This window comes from Anomaloglossus baeobatrachus, chromosome 4 (assembly GCF_048569485.1).
Source record: "Anomaloglossus baeobatrachus isolate aAnoBae1 chromosome 4, aAnoBae1.hap1, whole genome shotgun sequence".
NCBI classification, from domain to species: Eukaryota; Metazoa; Chordata; class Amphibia; order Anura; family Aromobatidae; genus Anomaloglossus; species Anomaloglossus baeobatrachus.
The window spans coordinates 62,704,851-62,725,567 of NC_134356.1; the positions used below are offsets into that span (position 1 = coordinate 62,704,851).

A 20,717-nucleotide genomic window follows, 5' to 3' on the forward strand; every position below is an offset into this window, starting at 1 on the left:
CCTCCTCTAGTCAGTCTTTTAACCTGTCTCCAATAAATAACTCTCCAATAAATAACTCTGCAACTCGGTCACCTCTCGGTACTTGGGATTTCACAGTTGACACTCCCCACCGGGGCCTAGGGGCACCCGTTACCGGGCTGTGGCTCTGTTTCTACTTGGAGGATGTCACGGCGACAGGACCTGGTTCCGTGACCCCGGCGGTGTCGTTAAATGGTTGATGGTCGTGGGGATGATATTTACAGGGGAGATGTCGTGACGCCACCTGTGGTATGCGGCAAGATGGGTGCCACCGCTGCTGTTCAGTTCCCTTGGGGTCGGTGGTGATGCAGCTGAGTTGGTATAGCTCTCCACAGGTAGAGATGGGACCCAGGGCTGTTGGGAGTAATAGTATATAATGGCAGGGTGCAGTACCGAACACGCAGGCAATAACTGGGCGACACAGGAATGCAGTCACAAGGTCTTTTACTCACATTTTGAGATGCTGCCCTTGGAGCACCAAGACCTGCTGCGATGAGGCTTCAGCCGATCCCGGGTAGTTCGGAGGCCAAGACCGGTGTTCCCTTCTGTATACATTCCCTGGTCGACTTCCTGCTCTGGCTTTTCCCTCCTGTCCTGCGCCTTCACACACAGAGCCCCGAGCCAGTGTTCGTGGACCCTTTCGGGTGGATTGAAGCTCTATCCTTTGGCCCTATGTGGTCACTTTTTCACTGGATGTGTGTGGATGCGGCTCCAGTACTTGCAGTAGTCTTAACCTACGGTCTGCTAGCTGAGCCTTCTAGTTCTCCACTAGTTGAGGGGCCGGTCCCCTCTGCGACTAAGTCCCTCCACTCCGATATGCCGTCTGTGGAACGAGACAACGGGTGTATGGCGCACTAACTGTGGGCTCCAGGACCCCTTTTTTTCCTTTTGGTCCTACAGAGAGATTCTTAAACTCAAGTGCCCCAGGGTCCTACTCCATTCTCCTCCCAACTTGTTCTGATTAGTTTCACTTTCTCCACACAGTTCTGTGTCCACCCACTAACTAACCCCACCTCCAAGCTGGCTTCTTGGGACTGTGCTGTCCTTAAAGGTGCAGCTTGTCCTAACCATGGCCTGATGGGATGTAGCTAAATCAGATGTGAGTGTGTGTTGCAGTCTGCAGCCTCCTCCTTACCAGGGAACGGGGCCCCACACCTCTTACTGAGGTGCAGTACCTCTGTGGTGACTGAAGCCTCAGGGGCGCCACACTATATCTGGCTCCAGATTTTTCTGCTTCAGGGACACCCACATTATGTGGCTTTCTTGGCTAACCAGACCTTAGATCTGACTGTCAAATGCTGGGCCCAATCTGACATTCTAACAGGAAACAGTCACTGTCCCTGCATTCTAGTTCCTTCTACTGTGTGCTAGTCTCAACACTAACTAACTGGGCATATAACTTCTCAAACGTTTTGTTCACCAACACAGACAATGTTCGGAAACAGTCACACTACTTCTATCTCAACTGTTCCTGTCTTCACTAGTCCTGTTTGTTTCACCACCATCCAGCTGAACATCACAGTACAGTCTGTGAGATTTATTCTTTCCCTGAGGTTCCGCATCCTGTTCTCCTTGTAAGGCCTGCAACACACTTCCGTGCCGCCGGTACGTGTTTGGTATGTTTTTACACGTATCTGCAGCACGAGCACACATGCATCAATGTTACCCTATGGTGACAGGCACACACACGTAAAGCCACACGGAACGTGTATCCGTGTGGATTGTACGTGTGTGCGTTTTTTCACACAGCTGACATGTCTCCGTTTCTCCGGCATGACGCAGACACGGTCCTGCTAAAGTCAATGGGTCCATGCCTGCACGTACGTGACACGTAGCATGTACGTGTGCTATTCGTACCGTCTGTATAACGTGTATTGCGTAGCATGACTATGTGGTGGATCCACATCCTTTTCTCATTTGTTGGTTTAAAATCTAGCATATGGCGCCGTAAACCAAATCTCCTTGAAATCAATCAGAGTAGATACATAGTACACTCATTTGAAAGAGACATCTTTGTGTCTGTCTATCGAGCTATTTTCACCCTTTTAAATGAGTTTAAACAAAGGTTACCAATTAGTAGTGATTATGGCAGCTGATAGTCCAATTAGACACATCAGAATCTCATGATTAGGCATTTTCAACGTCATTTTCCATCAAAAACGGATCAAGACAAACGGACTGAACATGGACATGACACGTACGTATCTCACGCATACACGGACATTCAACACGCACGCACGGCAAGCATACGACATCACACGGATGTCACACGTACCGGCGATACGGACATCAAAAATGGAACACGGACCCAAAAAACGGAACGCGAGACACGTACGTGTTTTTTGCGGAAGTGTGTTGCAGGCCTAATGGAGCTGTATTTCCAATATGGTCAGACCTTAGCTTGAAGCATACTATGGAACCCCTGCTCAGGGCATCCACTTTCTCTCACGTTCTATTCTGTCCAGGGCTGTATTTTGCCTTCGTGCTGCCCTAGGCACTTTAAGTGGTCGCGCCCCTTAGTGACAACGTAACACTGAGTTTTCGCACACGACATCTGTTTAAGGCAGATCTACTCTGTAAAACACTTGAAAAAGTATCAATGAGAAACGAAGGGCACTAACTCCCCAATGGGGATCACCACAGGCACATCAAAACATAGCATGAGTATAAAATATTCCCACCAAACCGTTCCCACTTATATACTGTGACAGTCACACTGCCCCTAATAAACTACACACTGCCCTCCCTTATAAATTATACCCACCACACCTTCCTCAATTATGAAATATGATCTGCACATTGACCTCACATCATGCTGCCCCCTCCTCACAATGTCCCATGCATGCTGCCCCTTCCTCACAATGTCCCATGCATGCTGCCCCCTCCTCACAATGTCCCATGTATGCTGCCCCCTCCTCACAGTGTCCCATGCATGCTGCCCCCTCCTCCCAATGTCCCATGCATGCTTCCCCCTCCTCACAATGTCCCATGCATGCTGCCCCCTCCTCACAATGTCCCATGCATGCTGCCCCCTCCTCCCAATGTCCCATGCATGCTGCCCCCTCCTCCCAATGTCCCATGCATGCTTCCCCCTCCTCACAATGTCCCATGCATGCTGCCCCCTCCTCACAATGTCCCATGCATGCTGCCCCCTCCTCACAATGTCCCATGCATGCTTCCCCCTCCTCACAATGTCCCATGCATGCTTCCCCCTCCTCCCAATGTCCCATGCATGCTGTCCCTTCCTCACAATGTCCCATGCATGCTGCCCCCTCCTCACAATGTCCCATGCATGCTGCCCCCTCCTCCCAATGTCCCATGCATGCTGCCCCCTCCTCACAATGTCCCATGCGTGCTGCCCCCTCCTCACAATGTCCCATGCGTGCTGCCCCCTCCTCACAATGTCCCATGCGTGCTGCCCCCTCCTCACAATGTCCCATGCATGCTGCCCCCTCCTCACAGTGTCCCATGCATGCTGCTCCCTCCTTACAATGTCCCATGCATGCTGTCCCCCCTCACAATGTCCCATGCATGTTGCCCCTCCTTCCAATGTCCCATGCATGCTGCTCCCTCCTCACAGTTTCCCATGCATGCTGCCCCTTCCTCACAATGTCCCATGCGTGCTGCCCCCTCCTCACAATGTCCCATGCGTGCTGCCCCCTCCTCACAATGTCCCATGCGTGCTGCCCCCTCCTCACAATGTCCCATGCGTGCTTCCCCCTCCTCACAATGTCCCATGCATGCTTCCCCGTCCTCACAATGTCCCATGCATGCTGCCCCCTCCTCACAATGTCCCATGCATGCTGCCCCCTCCTCACAGTGTCCCATGCATGCTGCCCCCTCCTCACAGTGTCCCATGCATGCTGCTCCCTCCTCACAGTTTCCCATGCATGCTGTTCCCTCCTCACAATGTCCCATGCATGCTGCCCCTCTCCATGAGCTCCTAATGCTGCCTTCCTCTTTTTCATAATGACACCTCCATGCTGCCCCACTCATCCTAAGACCACCACACTAACGCTTATGCTGAGACACCCCTCACACACACACACACACACACACACACACACACTACCCCACTCTTGATATTGACTCCCCTACATTGCTCCACTCCATATTGAGCCCACACATGCTGCCCCTTCTCCATAATGAGCTCCCAATGCTGCCCCCCTCTCATTCTGAGTCCTTACACTCCCCCGCCATCGATTTTGTCATTGCACTATCCCTCAACCCTTGTCCTCTGTCTCTAGGATTGGCCCCTCTCTCCCATTCCCCCAGCAGCAGCCGCTCTCCCCCGCCTTCACCAGCAGCCTCACCCCCAGCATCAACCTCTCTCCCCCCAGCGTCCCCCAGCTTCAGCCTCTCTCCCCCCAGCCTCTCCCAGCTTCAGCCTCTCTCCCCCAGCATCCCCCAGCATCAGCCTCTCTCCCCCAGCTTCCCCCAGCATCAGCCTTTCTCGCCCAGCTTCCCCCAGCATCAGCCTCTCTCCCACAGCTTCCCCCAGCATCAGCCTCTCTCCCCCAGCTTCCCCCAGCATCAGCCTCTCTCCCCCAGCTTCCCCCAGCATCAGCCTCTCTGCCCCCAGCATCAGCCTCTTTGCCCCCAGCCTCCCCCAGCATCAGCCTCACTCCTCCCAGCCTCCCCCAGCATCAGCCCCCCCAGCATCAGCCTCCACCCTCCCAGCCTCCCCCAGCATCAGCCTCCCCCCTCCCAGCCTCCCCCCTCACAGCCTCTCCCAGTATCAGCCTCCCCCAGCATCAGCCTCTCTCCCCCCAGCCCACCCAGCATCAACCTCTCTCCCCCCAGCGTCCCCAAGCTTCAGCCTCTCTCCCCCCAGCCTCCCCCAGCTTCAGCCTCTCTCCCCCAGCTTCCCCCAGCATCAGCCTCTCTCCCCCAGCTTCAGCCTCTCTCCCCCAGCTTCCCCCAGCATCAGCCTCTCTCCCCCAGCTTCCCCCAGCATCAGCCTCTCTGCCCCCAGCATCAGCCTCTCTGCCCCCAGCATCAGCCTCTCTTCTCCCAGCCTCCCCCAGCATCAGCCTCACTCCTCCCAGCCTCCCCCAGCATCAGCCCCCCAGCATAAACCTCCCCCCTCCCAGCCTCCCCCCTCACAGCCTCTCCCAGTATCAGCCTCCCCAGCATCAGCCTCTCTCCTCCGAGCCTCCCGAAGCATCAGCCTCTCCCAGCATCAGCCTCCCTCAGCATCAGCCTCCCTCCTCCCAGCCTCCCCCAGCATCAGCCTCTCTGCCCCCAGCATCAGCCTCTTTTCTCCCAGCCTCCCCCAGCATCAGCCTCTCTCCTCCCAGCCTCCCCCAGCATCAGCCTCCCCCTCCCAGCCTCCCCCAGCATTAACCTCCCCCAGCATCAGCCTCTCTCCTCCCAGCATCAGCCTCCCTCAGCATCAGCCTCCCTCCTCCCAGCCTCCCCCAGCATCAGCCTCTCTCCTCCCAGCCTCCCCCAGCATCAGCCTCCCTCAGCATCAGCCTCTCTCCTCCGAGCCTCCTGCAGCATCAGCCTCTCCCAGCATCAGCCTCCCTCAGCATCAGCCTCTTTCCTCCCAGCCTCCCCCAGCATCAGCCTCCCTCAGCATCAGCCTTCCTCCTCCCAGCCTTCCCCCTCCCAGCCTCCCTCAGCATCAGCCTCCCTCCTCCCAGCCTCCCCCAGCATCAGCCTCCCTCCTCCCAGCCTCCCCCAGCATCAGCCTCCCCCAGCACCAGCCTCTCTCCTCCCAGCCTCCCCCAGCATCAGCCTCTCTCCTCCCAAACTCTCCCAGCATCAGCCTCCCCCAGTATCAGCCTCTCTCCTCCCAGCCTCCCCCTCTCTCCTCCCAGCCTCCCCCTCCCTCAGCATCAGCCTCTCTCCTCCCAGCCTCCCTCAGCATCAGCCTCCCTCAGCATCAGCCTCCCTCCTCCCAGCCTCCCCCCTCCCAGCCTCTTCCAGCATCAGCCTCCGCCAGCATCAGCCTCCGCCAGCATCAGCCTCCCCCCTCCTAGCCTCCCCCAGCATCAGCCTCTCTCCTCCCAGTCTCCCCCAGCATCAGCCTCCCTCAGCATTAGCCTCTCTCCTCCGAGCCTCCCTCAGCATCAGCCTCTCCCAGCATCAGCCTTCCTCAGCATCAGCCTCCCTCCTCCCAGCCTCCCCCAGCATCAGCCTCTCTCCTCCCAGCCTCCCCCCTCCCAGCCTCCCTCAGCATCAGCCTCCCTCCTTTCAGCCTCCCCCAGCATCAGCCTCCCTCCTCCCAGCCTCCCCCAGCATCATCCTCCCCCAGCATCAGCCTCTCTCCTCCCAGCTTCCCCCAGCATCAGCCTCCCTCAGCATCAGCCTCTCTCCTCCCAGCCTCCCCCAGCATCAGCCTCCCTCCTCCCAGCCTCCCCCAGCATCAGCCTCCCCCAGCATCAGCCTCAGGAAGGAGCTGATTAGCGCGCCTGTGACCCCGGAAGTGCAGGCGCCGGCAGTTCCGTGGTCAATCAGCTCTCTGTGCCCGGCCGCTGCAGTTTGTCTGCATTTGCGTCTTAATTGACGTGGATACAAATAAATAAAGGTGCGCCTCTCCCCCCTCCCCCCTCCGAAAATACAGCGGATTTAATGAATGTGTAAAAAAAAATAATTTTTTTTTTTTTTTTACTGCTAGAAGGTGCCGCCCCCTGCATCCTGCCGCCCTAGGCACGGGACCACGGGTGCCTAATGGTAAATACGGCCCTGATTCTGTCCCACATGTAGCATACATAGCCAAGTTTGCACTCTTCCAAAATTGATGCATATAGATCCACTTTTCTATTATACATATCGGTTTCACATAAAATAATACTTAAAGATGAAAACTGCTCACCCCTACCAGTCTTCTGAGCGCCAGGAAGGAGTCTGGGCGATGATAGCAGTAGAGGGAGGAGAGGAGGTCCGAGCAGCTGCTGCAATCACCCGGCACCATTCACATCACAGCCTCACCAAGCCCCTACACTGAAGCACAGAGAGGAGTGAGGGTGCAGACTGCACAGCATGGGGCTGCTATGGTATTCTCACTGACCTGGCCACAGTCTCATCCCGCCAGATTGTGAAGATCGGAGACAATGCTGCTGGTCAGATTGGCAGTTCATGCATTCTGATCTGTGCATGGACCATGTTGCATGGACATCTGAAAGAGCCCTTACTGTCAATGGCAATTCTCCTGCACAGGTGTCAGTCTGACTCCAACACCTCTTCTGCAAAGAAGGAGAGGAGGGAATCCACTGCTATGGACTAGGGTAGATAGGGGAAGAACCTTCCATGTCTTGTTAGTGTTGGTCTTGCATCGGGGCCTACCCGGGGATTCCCCGATTTCCCAGTGGGCCAGTCCGAGCCTGCTAATTCCTCCTCCCACATCATGTCCAATATCCCCAGGTTATTCTCATCATCATACATAATTATGGCATATTTGGCCAGCTTAGTGGCTCAATGGTTTGCACTGTTGCTTTGCAGCACTAGAGTCCTGGGCTCAAATAGCACCAAGGACATCATCTGCAAGGAATTTGTATGTTCTCCCTCTGTTTGTTTGGGTTTCCTCCATGTTCTTGGGTTTCCTCCCACACCAATGACTTACTGATAAGAAATGTAGATTGATGATGATAAATTTCTATGGAATTAACAGTGCTATCTAAGCATAAAATAAATACATGGTGTATGCTTTAGCTTTTTTTGATAAGTGTTAATAATTTCTCTGCATTAATGATTTTATTGTGTTTTACACTGTTTAGGTTGGCTCCGATGTATCTTAATGCCGGAGTTCTCTGGTTTATGATCGCCCTTTCCGCATTAGGCATTCTCGATGTTCTTTTTGCCCATTATCTGGGAGTGGATCTTCTGTGATACTGGATAGAAGAAGCAAATGGGATAAAAGACAACATACCATTATAAGAAGTATCAGTGAAAGCTTTATAGCAATGAGACTGACATGAGAATGTGAGAAAAGCACCATAAAAATGGCTACAATCTCCATAACGTGGGTGACGACTACTGCACGGACTTCTTTATTATTATTACTGGCTACCATAAAGGTCGGCCCACAAAAATCAGCATGTTTTTGGCAGATATTTGTTGGGTAATGTTGACTTTTTATGTATATCTGACTTATATGAAATGGTTGGACCATATTGTGTTGTGTATTTTATTGATGTAATTTAATTGTTAAAGCAAAAATATACAGTGTATGAAGTATGGATCTGTGACTTTTTCACTATGGAAGTATTCATTTAGCACTTTTTCATTGCAAATCATTTAACCCAGATGTTTTTAGCTAGGAGGAGACTATAAGAGGGGTTGCACCTATTTTTTTTTAGCACAGTCTGAGAATATGTAGAGGGTCAGTTTTTCAGCTTCCTTCCCTTGGTGTTGGTGCTGTGCGGTGGCCATTACTGCTGTGCCTGTGGTGTGGCCTGGAACCTAGAGGGCTTTGCCATGCAGCATGGCAACTGTGGGCTACCAGATCGCTCCCCCTGCTGGTGTGCTGTTGCTCCGGCGGGGGTCGACGCATGGTGCTGCACGTTTTGGGCCAGGGATCTATTAAAGGGAACCTGTCACCAGATTTTGGCCTTCTAAACTAAAACCAGCACATTAAGCAGCGCCTGTGCTGGTTTCTGTAAAGGTGCACGTTACCTCCTGACCCCCTTGTAGACCCCAAAAATACCTTTATAAAATCTCCAACCCTGTATGTACTGTAAATTGTCTGGTCCGATGGGCTTCATAATGTGCACTTCCTGTCCCTCCTTTCACCCTCTTCCTGGGCTGATTGACGTGAATGACACATCAGACGCCATTTGTTTAAGCGGGTAAAATCTCCATATTTCTGGCTCGTGCAGGCAAAGTAGCGAGTTCTCTGCGCAGGCTCGAGATTTTGCCGGGGGACGTGGCTGACGTCACCTGCTTCATCCACATCGCCGGACAAAATCTTGCGCCTGCACAGAGAACTCGCTGGTACGCGCATGCGCAACTATATTTTCGGTTCTGCCCACAATAGAGTAAAGCAAAGTGTGCCTACGTGAGCCGGGATTATTGAGATTTTGCCTGCGTCCAAGGGATCATCTACGTCAATCAGCACAGGAGGAGAGCGAAAGGAGGGAGAGGAAGCACAGAATAGGACGCCAATTGGACCAGACCGAACAATTTACAATCAGGACTGGAGATTTTATAAAGGTATTTTTGGGTCTACGGGGTGGTCAAGGGGTAACTTGCATCTTCATCGAATGCAGCACAGGCACAGCTTAAGGTGCTAGTTTTGGTTTAGAAGGCCAAAATCTGGTGACAGGTTCCCTTTAATAGGCTTACTGTGACGTGGTTGTTTCATACAGTCTGGTCAGAATGTTAAACTAAGAACCTCCTGTTTAATTTTGTTGATTTTTGCCTAGCCGCAATAGATCAATGTATGATTTTTGGATGTGTGATCCATGTCTTTTTCTATAGTTAAAGCATGTTTATAATAAAAACTGAATTTTAAAATGTTAATTGCAGTTGATACATTCTATGTATATTATATGAGGGAGTGATCACTTAAGCAAATCCCATATATTTAAAGGGGACCTTCTACCAATTTTTTCATGTTGAAATAGACACACGAGTAATAGTGGCTGCAGAACAGAATAAAGTTTTCTGTTTTTGTTTTATCAATGGAGATATAAGCAATTAAAATAATTGGCACCTAATAAGTTAACTTTTTTAAGTAGAAGTGGGCGTTATCAGATAACTTTTGTTAAGTCCAAGTGAAAACTATCTGATAACACCCACTTCTACTTAAAAAAGTTAACTTATTAGATGCCAAATACTTTGATTGCTAATATCTCCACAATGGAGAGGCAAAATAAAACCAAAATATGTTATCCAGATCACTATTGTGGGGCCCCTGAGGCTCCAGACGCCACAGAGTATTGCATCTTATTTTAGGTGCAATATTCGCCTTGGGTAAGGAGTAAGGAGGGGGTTAATCACTGGTGTTCCACGTTCACTCACTGGGGAGCTGTGCTACGGTAGGTAGGGAATTGGCCATCACAAAGCATGGGAATGTCCCGGTCAGTAGGACAACCACCTGGGGGGCGGGTTCCACTTGGGGTAGAAGTAGGACCATGTCAGACAATCACCAGTCAGTCTATCGGGACATCAGTTCTGGGACACGACACCATCATCTCTTTCTTCTCTTCTCTTCACGGGGCCTGCGGCTTAGAGCAGAGCACTCAGCCCTGGTTCCTCCCGGCTGGAAGGACAACTCTGACAAAGGACTTTCTTCTTTCCAAACACCGGTGACTTCTTCCAACTTATCCGAGGACGACGGGGCACATCACAGCGGGTGACTGGTACTACCTTGGCGAGCGGCACGAACTGTGAGTAAAGACACCTGGAACCGCAGCAACCAACTTGGGCTCTTATTATCGGCGCTACCACCCTGCACCTTGGCGCCAAAGCCATCACTACTCCCTTCATCATCCTCCCCAGGGCCTGCTCCACCTGTGGGGAGTGATATCATTTCTGGCTGCTTGCTACTACATCAGCCCCGGAGGACAGCGACAGCAGCGCCGGCTAAGCCCTTGCTGCGTACCATAGGTGACGTCACGACAATCTTCCTTTTACAACACTTATCATCATCCCTCTCTATTGGTGTACACCTCGGGGAATGAAGCCGGGCAGGCCACAGCAACATCCCAAACCACCACACTGGCCCGGTGACAAGTAACTAACGTAGGTACAAGACCCCGTGCCTGACAACCACTGCCCCCAGGGTGCTACATTATTACAATGAAAAACTTAGTGAAAGGTAGCCTTTAAAGGGAACCTGTCACCACGTTTCTCTCTTCTAAACTGCAGCCACCACCAGTGAGCCCTTGGAATGACTCAGGCAGCCCCCACCTTTGGGATGACTCTTAGTGGCGGGAATTCCCCAGGCTGTCTGACTTCCTGTGTTGTATAACTACAGTGCCTACAAGTAGTATTCAACCCCCTGCAGATTTATCAGGTTTGATAAGATGCAAATAAGTTAGAGCCTGCAAACTTCAAACAAGAGCAGGATTTATTAACAGATGCATAAATCTTACAAACCAACAAGTTATGTTGCTCAGTTAAATTTTAATAAATTTTCAACATAAAAGTGTGGGTCAATTATTATTCAACCCCTAGGTTTAATATTTTGTGTAATAACCCTTGTTTGCAATTACAGCTAATAATCGTCTTTTATAAGACCTGATCAGGCCGGCACAGGTCTCTGCAGTTATCTTGGCCCACTCCTCCATGCAGATCTTCTACAAGTTATCTAGGTTCTTTGGGTGTCTCATGTGGACTTTAATCTTGAGCTCCTTCCACAAGTTTTCAATTGGGTTAAGGTCAGGAGACTGACTAGGCCACTGCAACACCTTGATTTTTTCCCTCTTGAACCAGGCCTTGGTTTTCTTGGCTGTGTGCTTTGGGTCGTTGTCTTGTTGGAAGATGAAATGACGACCCATCTTAAGATCCTTGATGGAGGAGCGGAGGTTCTTGGCCAAAATCTCCAGGTAGGCTGTGCTATCCATCTTCCCATGGATGCGGACCAGATGGCCAGGCCCCTTGGCTGAGAAACAGCCCCACAGCATGATGCTGCCACCACCATGCTTGACTGTAGGGATGGTATTCTTGGGGTCGTATGCAGTGCCATCCAGTCTCCAAACGTCACGTGTGTGGTTGGCACCAAAGATCTCGATCTTGGTCTTATCACACCAGAGAACCTTGAACTAGTCTGTCTCAGAGTCCTCCAAGTGATCATGAGCAAACTGTAGACGAGCCTTGACATGACGTTTTGAAAGTAAAGGTACCTTACGGGCTTGTCTGGAACGGAGACCATTGCGGTGGAGTACATTACTTATGGTATTGACTGAAACCAATGTCCCCACTGCCATGAGATCTTCCCGGAGCTCCTTCCTTGTTGTCCTTGGGTTAGCCTTGACTCTTCGGACAAGCCTGGCCTCGGCACGGGTGGAAACTTTCAAAGGCTGTCCAGGCCGTGGAAGGCTAACAGTAGTTCCATAAGCCTTCCACTTCCGGATGATGCTCTCAACAGTGGAGACAGGTAGGCCCAACTCCTTGGAAAAGGTTTTGTACCCCTTGCCAGCCTTGTGACCCTCCACGATCTTGTCTCTGATGGCCTTGGAATGCTCCTTTGTCTTTCCCATGTTGACCAAGTATGAGTGCTGTTCACAAGTTTGGGGAGGGTCTTAATTAGTCAGAAAAGGCTGGAAAAATAGATAATTAATCCAAACATGTGAAGCTCATTGTTCTTTGTGCCTGAAATACTTCTTAATACTTTAGGGGAACCAAACTGAATTCTGGTGGTTTGAGGGGTTGAATAATAAATGACCCTCTGAATAAACTTTTCACAATTTAAAAAAAACAAACAAAAAACAACATTCTTTTTTGCTGCAGTGCATTTCACACTTCCAGGCTGATCTACAGTCCAAATGTCACAATGCCAAGTTAATTCCGAATGTGTAAACCTGCTAAATCTGCAGGGGGTTGAATACTACTTGTAGGCAGTGTAGCTGACTCATGGGCTGGGGATTGTGTAAGCTCCAAACAACAGTGGTTAACCTCTTCTTACCTCGATCAGTACCACACCTTAAGACAGATGCAGTACCCTTTGGCGACTGAGTACGCAGCGGGTCCTGATCGTAGGCACGTACCTTTTTTAACGTGCTCAACTAAAACCAGGAAGCTCTGGACATGTAGTTACAAGATTCAACAATAACTTTACAGCACATTACTACATGTATTTTGCAGCTAGATGCTCTGTAATCATGGTAATCATGGTGACTATCAGCAGCAGTTGAAAGATAAAAAAAAGCAGTTCTAGTAATCTATTTTTTGGCACTGCTTGCTGGAAATGATCTAATTGGGATGTGCTAATCATTTAGGGTTTCCATTCCATTTATTCATAACATGACATGGGGAAAAAAAAAAAAAACAGTTAAGGAAATCAACATTTTGAGACCAGGAGTCTAAAAAAAACCAAAAACAAAGTAATAAGCAGTTGTAGTTGTATTGTAGGTAGTATTCCTGATATTCAGAATTGCAAATAAATTTAAAGCACTGCTGTCATGGGTTAAAAAATGGGTGCATAAGTAAAATCCTCTGAATTTATGTTATCATAATTAACTCCTTCACAACCTTGCTTTTTGCGGCATGAGTTTTGAATGACACCATTCATTCTGCCACATATTGTACTGGAAAATGGGGATAAAATTCCAAGTGCGGGGAAATTGTAAAAAAAAAATAAAAATAAAACTGCAATTCCACGATTGTTTTTTGGGTTTTTATTTACCGTATTCACTAAATGGAAAAACTGACCTGATAATATGATTCCACAGGTCGGTATGAGTTCGTAGATACCAAACATGTATTATTTTATTTTTATTTAAGTGGTAAAGAAAAGTTCAGAAATTTGTCAACAAAAATAATTGCGCTTTTGTTGCCATTTTCTGAGATCTGTAACGTTCTGATTTTCTGGAATCTGGGTCTCAGTGGCAGCTTATTATTTGTGTCCTGAGCTGACATTTTTATTTATACCATTTTGGGGTAAATGTGATGTATTGATCGCCTGTTATTGCATTTTATTACAATGTTGTGGCTACCCAAAAAAACTGATTTTAGCGTTTTGATTTTTTTGCTCATTATGCCCTTTTCTGATCAGATTTATTTATTTTATATTTTGATAGATCGCACATTTATGAACATGGCAAAACCAAATATGTGTATTTTTTAAATTGTTTCATTTTCAATGGGGCAAAAGGGGGATTATTTTAAATTTTGTTTTTTAAAAAATGTATGCAGTATTTTTTTTTTACACTTTTTACTAGTCCCCTTAGGGGACTTAGATCATACACTCTGATCACTTGTGAGGCATAAATGCTGGTCTCCTGTGAGCGCCAGCATTCACAGGATCTACGCCATGACAGTGGTCATCAACTGACCCCCGGCTGTTATGACAACCCATTGGCATGCCGTGATCATGTCATGGGGCTACCAATGGGAGTGGGGAATGACGCTCTCCCCGTCATGGCACGTCAAATCCCGTTGTCAGAGATTGACAGTGGGACTTAACTGGTTAACAGATGGAGATCCACTACTAATCAGATCAGCCAACATGTGTGAGGAATGATGCAGGCTTGCCGCACGAGCCGACTTTAAAGGGATAGACACGACTTTGAGTGATAGCCTTCCTTATTCAAAATCCCTTTTACCTTATACAAATCTCCCACTTTACCAGCACCAAAGCAACCCCAGACCATCACATTACCTCCACCATGCTTGACAGATGGCGTCAGGCACTCTTCCAGCATCTTTTCAGTTGTTCTGCGTCTCCCAAATGTTCTTCTGTGTGATCCAAACACCTCAAAATTCGATTCGTCTGTCCATAACACTTTTTTCCAATCTTTCTCTGTCCAATGTCTGTGTTCTTTTTCCCATATTAATCTTTTCCTTGTATTAGCCAGTCTCAGATATGGCTTTTTCTTTGCCACTCTGCCCTGAAGGCCAGAATCCCGGAGTCACCTCTCCATTGTAGACATTTACACTGGCGTTTTGCGGGTACTATTTAAAGAGGCTGCAAGTTGAGGACCTGTGAGGCGTTGATTTCTCAAACTGGAGACTCTAATGTACTTGACTCTAATGTACTTGTCTTGTTGCTCAGTTGTGCAGCACGGTCTCCCACTTCTCTTTCTACTCTGGTTAGAGCTTGTTTGTGCTCTCCTCTGAAGGGAGTAGTACACACCATTGTAGGAAATCTTCAGTTTCTTGGCAATTTCTCGCATGTAATATCCTTTATTTCTAAGAACAAGAATAGACTGTCGAGATTCACATAAAAGTTCTCTTTTTCTGGCCATTTTGAGAGTTTTGAGAGTTTAATAGAACCAACAAATGTAATGCTCCAGATTCTCAACTAGCTCAAAGGAAGGTCAGTTTTATAGCTTCCCTAATCAGCAAAAAACTGTTTTCAGTTGTGCTTACATACTTGCACAAGGGTTTTCAAGGGATTGCTAAATATCCATTAGCCTTCTAACAGTTAGCAAACACAATGTACCATTAGAATACTAGAGTGGTGGTTGTTGGAAATGGGTCTCTATACACCTATGTAGATATTGCATTAAAAAACAGATGTTTACAGCTAGAATAGTCATTTACCACATTAACAATGTATAGAGTGTATTTCTGTTTAATTTAATGTTAGCTTCAATGAAAACAAGTCTGATTCTCTTTCAAAAATAGGGAAATATCTAAGTGACCCTAAACCTTTGAACTGTAGTGTATATATATATATATATATATATATACACACACACACACACACATATATATATATCACCATATTTCTAAGGTTTTTGTAATCAAAGTATCCTTTTGTGGCTCAATTTTTTTTGCAGGTCGAGGGTGTGTATATGTATATATATATATATATATATATATATATATATATATATATATATATATATATATATATATATACATACACACACCCTCGACCTGCAAAAAAAATTGAGCCACAAAAGGATACTTTGATTACAAAAACCTTAGAAATATGGTGATATATATATATATGTGTGTGTGTGTGTGTTTGTGTGTATATATATATATATATATATATATATATATATATATATATATTTATATTATATATATATATATATATATATATATATATATATATATATATATATATATATATATACACACAAACACACACACACACACACATATATATATATATCACCATATTTCTAAGGTTTTTGTAATCAAAGTATCCTTTTGTGGCTCAATTTTTTTTGCAGGTCGAGGGTGTGTGTATATATATATATATATATATATATATATATATATATATATACATATACACACCCTCGACCTGCAAAAAAAATTGAGCCACAAAAGGATACTTTGATTAAAAAAAAACTTAGAAATATGGTGATATATATATATATATATATATACACACACAGTATATATGTGCATATATATATATATATATATATATATATATATATATATATATATATATATATATATATATATATATATATATATGTTAACCGATTCCAAAATGGAATTCTAATATGCAAATCAAGAACAATGGCTGTTACCTAGTAACTGCTTAGGTGATAAATATGTTGCTGCATTGTTAGCAAAACATCACAGAATAATGGTAGACTCTACAACTTGCAGGTAAGATTTTTATCATTATTATTATTATTATTATTATTATTAATAATAATAATTTACATATAGCATTATTTACGCAGCGCTTTACATACATTGGCATCAACATATTATTTCTGTTGTATTTGTAAGTGGCTCATGATGACTTCTAAAACGTTGGGGCCCTTTATACGATATTGGGTGATACTTTACTGTAACTAATTGTATATTACTACTATTTAACATAGGGCAATTAAAGTAAAACTACTGAGGAACCTAGAGTCTGCAAGAACCCCCAATTAAGGTTCACCTGCTCTCAAAGGCAATGCCATTACACAGCGACATGATGAAAGATAGGTTCTTTGGTCTTCTAAACCGCCTATCATCCAACAAATTTAGACCTAAGAAGAGCCCTCAGAGAGGATCTGCCTCAGTAACCTCCTTCTACCGTTTAGGCAATCTTTCCAGCACCGGTGAACTTGGTCCTCCAAAAGTAAAGCTAGGTAATCAAACATATGTGTTAATCAAGGGTCAGTGGATCGTTGAAGTAACTCCTTTGGATGTACCCAAAGCCCCAGACTCCGTGAAGGTTCTAGAAGAGAAGAATACGATTTTGGAGGAGGAAAACAATTACTTGAAAGTTAAGATAGAAATTCTCAATGATATGTTGCTGGAAGCCATCGCCAAAGGTTACGTAAGTGAGTTGGATATGAACCTTCCAGTCATCGAGCAGTCATCGTTAGAAGAAAACCCATCTCCCTAGCCAAGCAGCAATTTGACCAACATGTTCTAGACAAGTTACCCTTACATTGGCTTAAAAATAAAAGTAATCTGAGCAGTTAATGACTACCCTGATACCTTGTAAATGAATAAATTCCAGTTGGTATGTGCAGTAATGATACATCTAGTTTAATACTACTAGAAAGGTTAAGAATATTTACCTACAGACTAGAGGCCTAACTAATTGTTCAGCTTAATGGGGGAGACAAAACATCTGAGTGGGTGCTTGACCAGGTAACCCTGATTACAACTACGGAGGTGCACCCTGTTATTGGGTATAGGGAAACTTCAACACATAACAGTGCCTTTACTGAAAATAAATCTCTGGAAAAAGACCACCACCGATCTTACCACCAGACGATGACCATATAGAAGTAGATACGAGTCCGGCAGAACATGTAAATTACAGCACAGTTTCAGATGGTGACTTACCGTATTTTTCGCTTTATAAGACGCACTTTTGTTCCCCCAAATTTTGGGGGAAAGTAGGGGGTGCGTCTTATAATCCGAATATACGGGGGGGGGTGTATATATATATATATATACACACACTACAGAGTCCAGGGGAGGTGCGGGCAGCTCTGGAGCTCTGCTGGGGGACTTGTGAAAGCTGGGAGCAGCAGACTTTGATCTCCTGCACCCGCTCATATAATATGCACAGCTGCTGTCCACCACCATGGTGCTGAAAGTGCACCGCGGCGATAGGCTGGGGCAGCAGTGTATATTATATCTGCCAGCCCCTTCTTTGATTGCACATGCCCCCTCCCCCGTGTTAGCTATGTCCCCTATGCTGCTGCAAACAGTAAAATAATAAACTTTTTACTCACCTCCTCCAGCGTGTCTGCCAGGCCTCCCTCCTGCTGCTGTGATAAGGCACAAGAGATTTCACTCTGCCGTGCCGATCACATGACCGGCCGAGAACCAGGAAATGCAGGAGGCCGGAGATCAACCCCGAGGAGGGGGACACAGACAGGACAATGCTGGAGAAGGTAAGGAAAGTTTATTTTCCTAAAAGCAGCAGCATGGGGCGATATATAACACAGGGAGCTGTGTGCCAGCAATAGTGGGCCATGTGCCAGCAATAGTGGGCCATGTGCCGCTACATGGGGCCGTGTGCCGCCACATGGGGCCATGTGCCAGCAATAGTGGGCCGTGTGCCGCCACATGGGGCCATGTGCCAGCAATAGTGGGCCGTGTGCAGCCACATGGGGCCGTGTGCCGCCACATGGGGCCGTGTGCCGCCACATGGGGCCATGTGCCAGCAATAGTGGGCTGTGTGCAGCCACATGGGGCCATGTGCCGCCACATGGGGCCATGTGCCAGCAATAGTGGGCTGTGTGCAGCCACATGGGGCCGTGTGCCACCACATGGGGCCATGTGCCGCCACATGGGGCCATGTGCCAGCAATAGTGGGCTGTGTGCAGCCACATGGGGCCGTGTGCAGCCACATGGGGCCGTGTGCCGCCACATGGGGCCGTGTGCCGCCACATGGGGCTGTGTGCCGCCACATGGGGCCGGGTGCCGCCACATGGGGCCATGTGCCAGCAATAGTGGGCTGTGTGCCGCCACATGGGGCCGTGTGCCGCCACATGGGGCCATGTGCCAGCAATAGTGGGCTGTGTGCAGCCACATGGGGCCATGTGCCGCCACATGGGGCCATGTGCCAGCAATAGTGGGCTGTGTGCAGCCACATGGGGCCGTGTGCCACCACATGGGGCCATGTGCCGCCACATGGGGCCATGTGCCAGCAATAGTGGGCTGTGTGCAGCAACATGGGGCCGTGTGCAGCCACATGGGGCCGTGTGCCGCCACATGGGGCCGTGTGCCGCCACATGGGGCCGGGTGCCGCCACATGGGGCCATGTGCCAGCAATAGTGGGCTGTGTGCAGCCACATGGGGCCGTGTGCCGCCACATGGGGCCATGTGCCAGCAATAGTGGGCTGTGTGCAGCCACATGGGGCCGTGTGCAGCCACATGGGGCCGTGTGCAGCCACATGGGGCCGTGTGCAGCCACATGGGGCCGTGTGCAGCCACAGTGGGCCGTGTGCCGCCACAGTGGGCCGTGTGCCGCCACAGTGGGCCGTGTGCCGCCACAGTGGGCCGTGTGCCAGCCACAGTGGGCCGTGTGCCAGCCACAGTGGGCCGTGTGCCAGCCACAGTGGGCTGTGTGCCAGGCATAGGGGACATGTGGCATCACTGGGCCATATCCAGATTCAGAGGGCTAATTTTAGGATGGGGGGGGCTATGAGGGACATATACCCTATATGATTTGTCAGACGGACACTGGCATTATAAGACGGACCCCATTTATTAAAAAATTCTCTATTCCTTCACCAAATTTGGGGGTGCGTCTTATAATCAGGTGCGTCTTATAAAGCGAAAAATACGGTACATCTGACGTTTTTGATCTGGCCCAGACCGACTCAACAACTTCTCCAGCCATGACTTGTCTGCAGAGATTACAACAAAGACACATTTGACTTCTCATATATCCAGCCCCGTCTCCCATCTGTTCCCAACCTGCACAAATTCCTCTTCCTGGTGATACCCCAATGCTGAGCCGCTGATGCCATATGTGTTCCTATTACTGCACCTGCTATGTGGCACAAAAACAGGGCTGCTCTTACAGCCGCACATAGTAATGTTCACCACTGTGCCCCTTACATGGTAATAATGCCTCCTTTGTGCCCTAGATGTTAAAATTGTTGCCTTGAAAATATTAATGCCCTGTGCAAGTACATTAGAAAAGTGTCCGCATTTTGCCCCTAGAAAGTAATAATGCCCCCTGTGCATTATTACTGAATGTAGATTCACCTTCCATCAGGATAACGACCTTAAACATACTGCCAGAGCTACAATGGATGGTTTAGATCAAAGCATATTAATGTGTGTGAATGGCCCAGTCACAGTCCAGACCTAAATCCCATTGAGAATCTGTGGCAAGACTTGCCGTTCACAGACTTCCTCCAACTCAGCTAGAGCTGTTTTGCAAAGGAGAATGGGCAAAAATTATAGCCTCAGATGAAAAAAGCTGGTAGAGACACTTCCCAAAAGACTTGTTGCAGAAATTGCAGCGAAAGGTGGTCTTACAAAATATTGACTCAAGGGGGATGAATACAAATGCACATAACCAAATTGCCCAAAGGAGCAAAAGAACCCTATATATATATATATATATATATATATATATATATATATATATATATATAGATATATATATATAGATATATAGATATATATAGATATATATATATATATATATATATAGCTCAGTGTATGTATGTGTGTATATGTGTGTGTGTGTGTGTATGTCTGCTAAAGGAATCCGCACCGTCGCATTTACAATCACGAAATTTTGCACAGACACCCCATGTGACTCAGGGAACGTTATGGACTATGTTTGGGCGAGAAAATTTAACTCCGTGCTTTCCAGTTACTCTACAAAAATCCTGCAGCCGTTAAACTGAATGGAGCTGGGAGCTGCAGGCTATAAATAGCAACTGTCAGTGGCTGCTATAGGAACAAAATAAACTGTTAGGGTATGTGCGCACTAGGCGTTTTTTTCACGCTGCGTTTTTATGTGCGTTTTTGTCTCAAAAAACGCACCCGCGACTAAAAAACGCGGCAAAAACGCATGCGTTTTTGCCGCGATTTGGTGCGTTTTTTGCTGCGTTTTTGCTCACTGCGTTTTTAATCAGTGCACAATGCCATTAAAGATTGTTGATGAAAAAAAAAAACCAAAACGTCTGATGTCA

The 20,717-nt window shown here is 47.6% G+C and overlaps 1 protein-coding gene and 1 long non-coding RNA gene across 2 annotated transcripts in view; one reads left to right on the top strand and one right to left on the bottom strand.

Annotated features, from left to right (window-relative positions):
* Positions 1-8,575, top strand: part of LOC142301214 (leukotriene C4 synthase-like) — a 132,757-nt gene extending 124,182 nt beyond the window's left edge. The window contains exon 6 of the mRNA XM_075342242.1: positions 7,743-8,575. Coding sequence (XP_075198357.1) covers positions 7,743-7,854 — 112 coding nt within the window. The 3' untranslated portion in view covers positions 7,855-8,575. The remainder of the gene's footprint in view (positions 1-7,742) is intronic.
* LOC142301215 (uncharacterized) overlaps positions 1-20,717 on the bottom strand; it is a 125,344-nt gene that overhangs the window by 43,223 nt on the left and 61,404 nt on the right. The gene's annotated exons all lie outside the window — the stretch shown is intronic.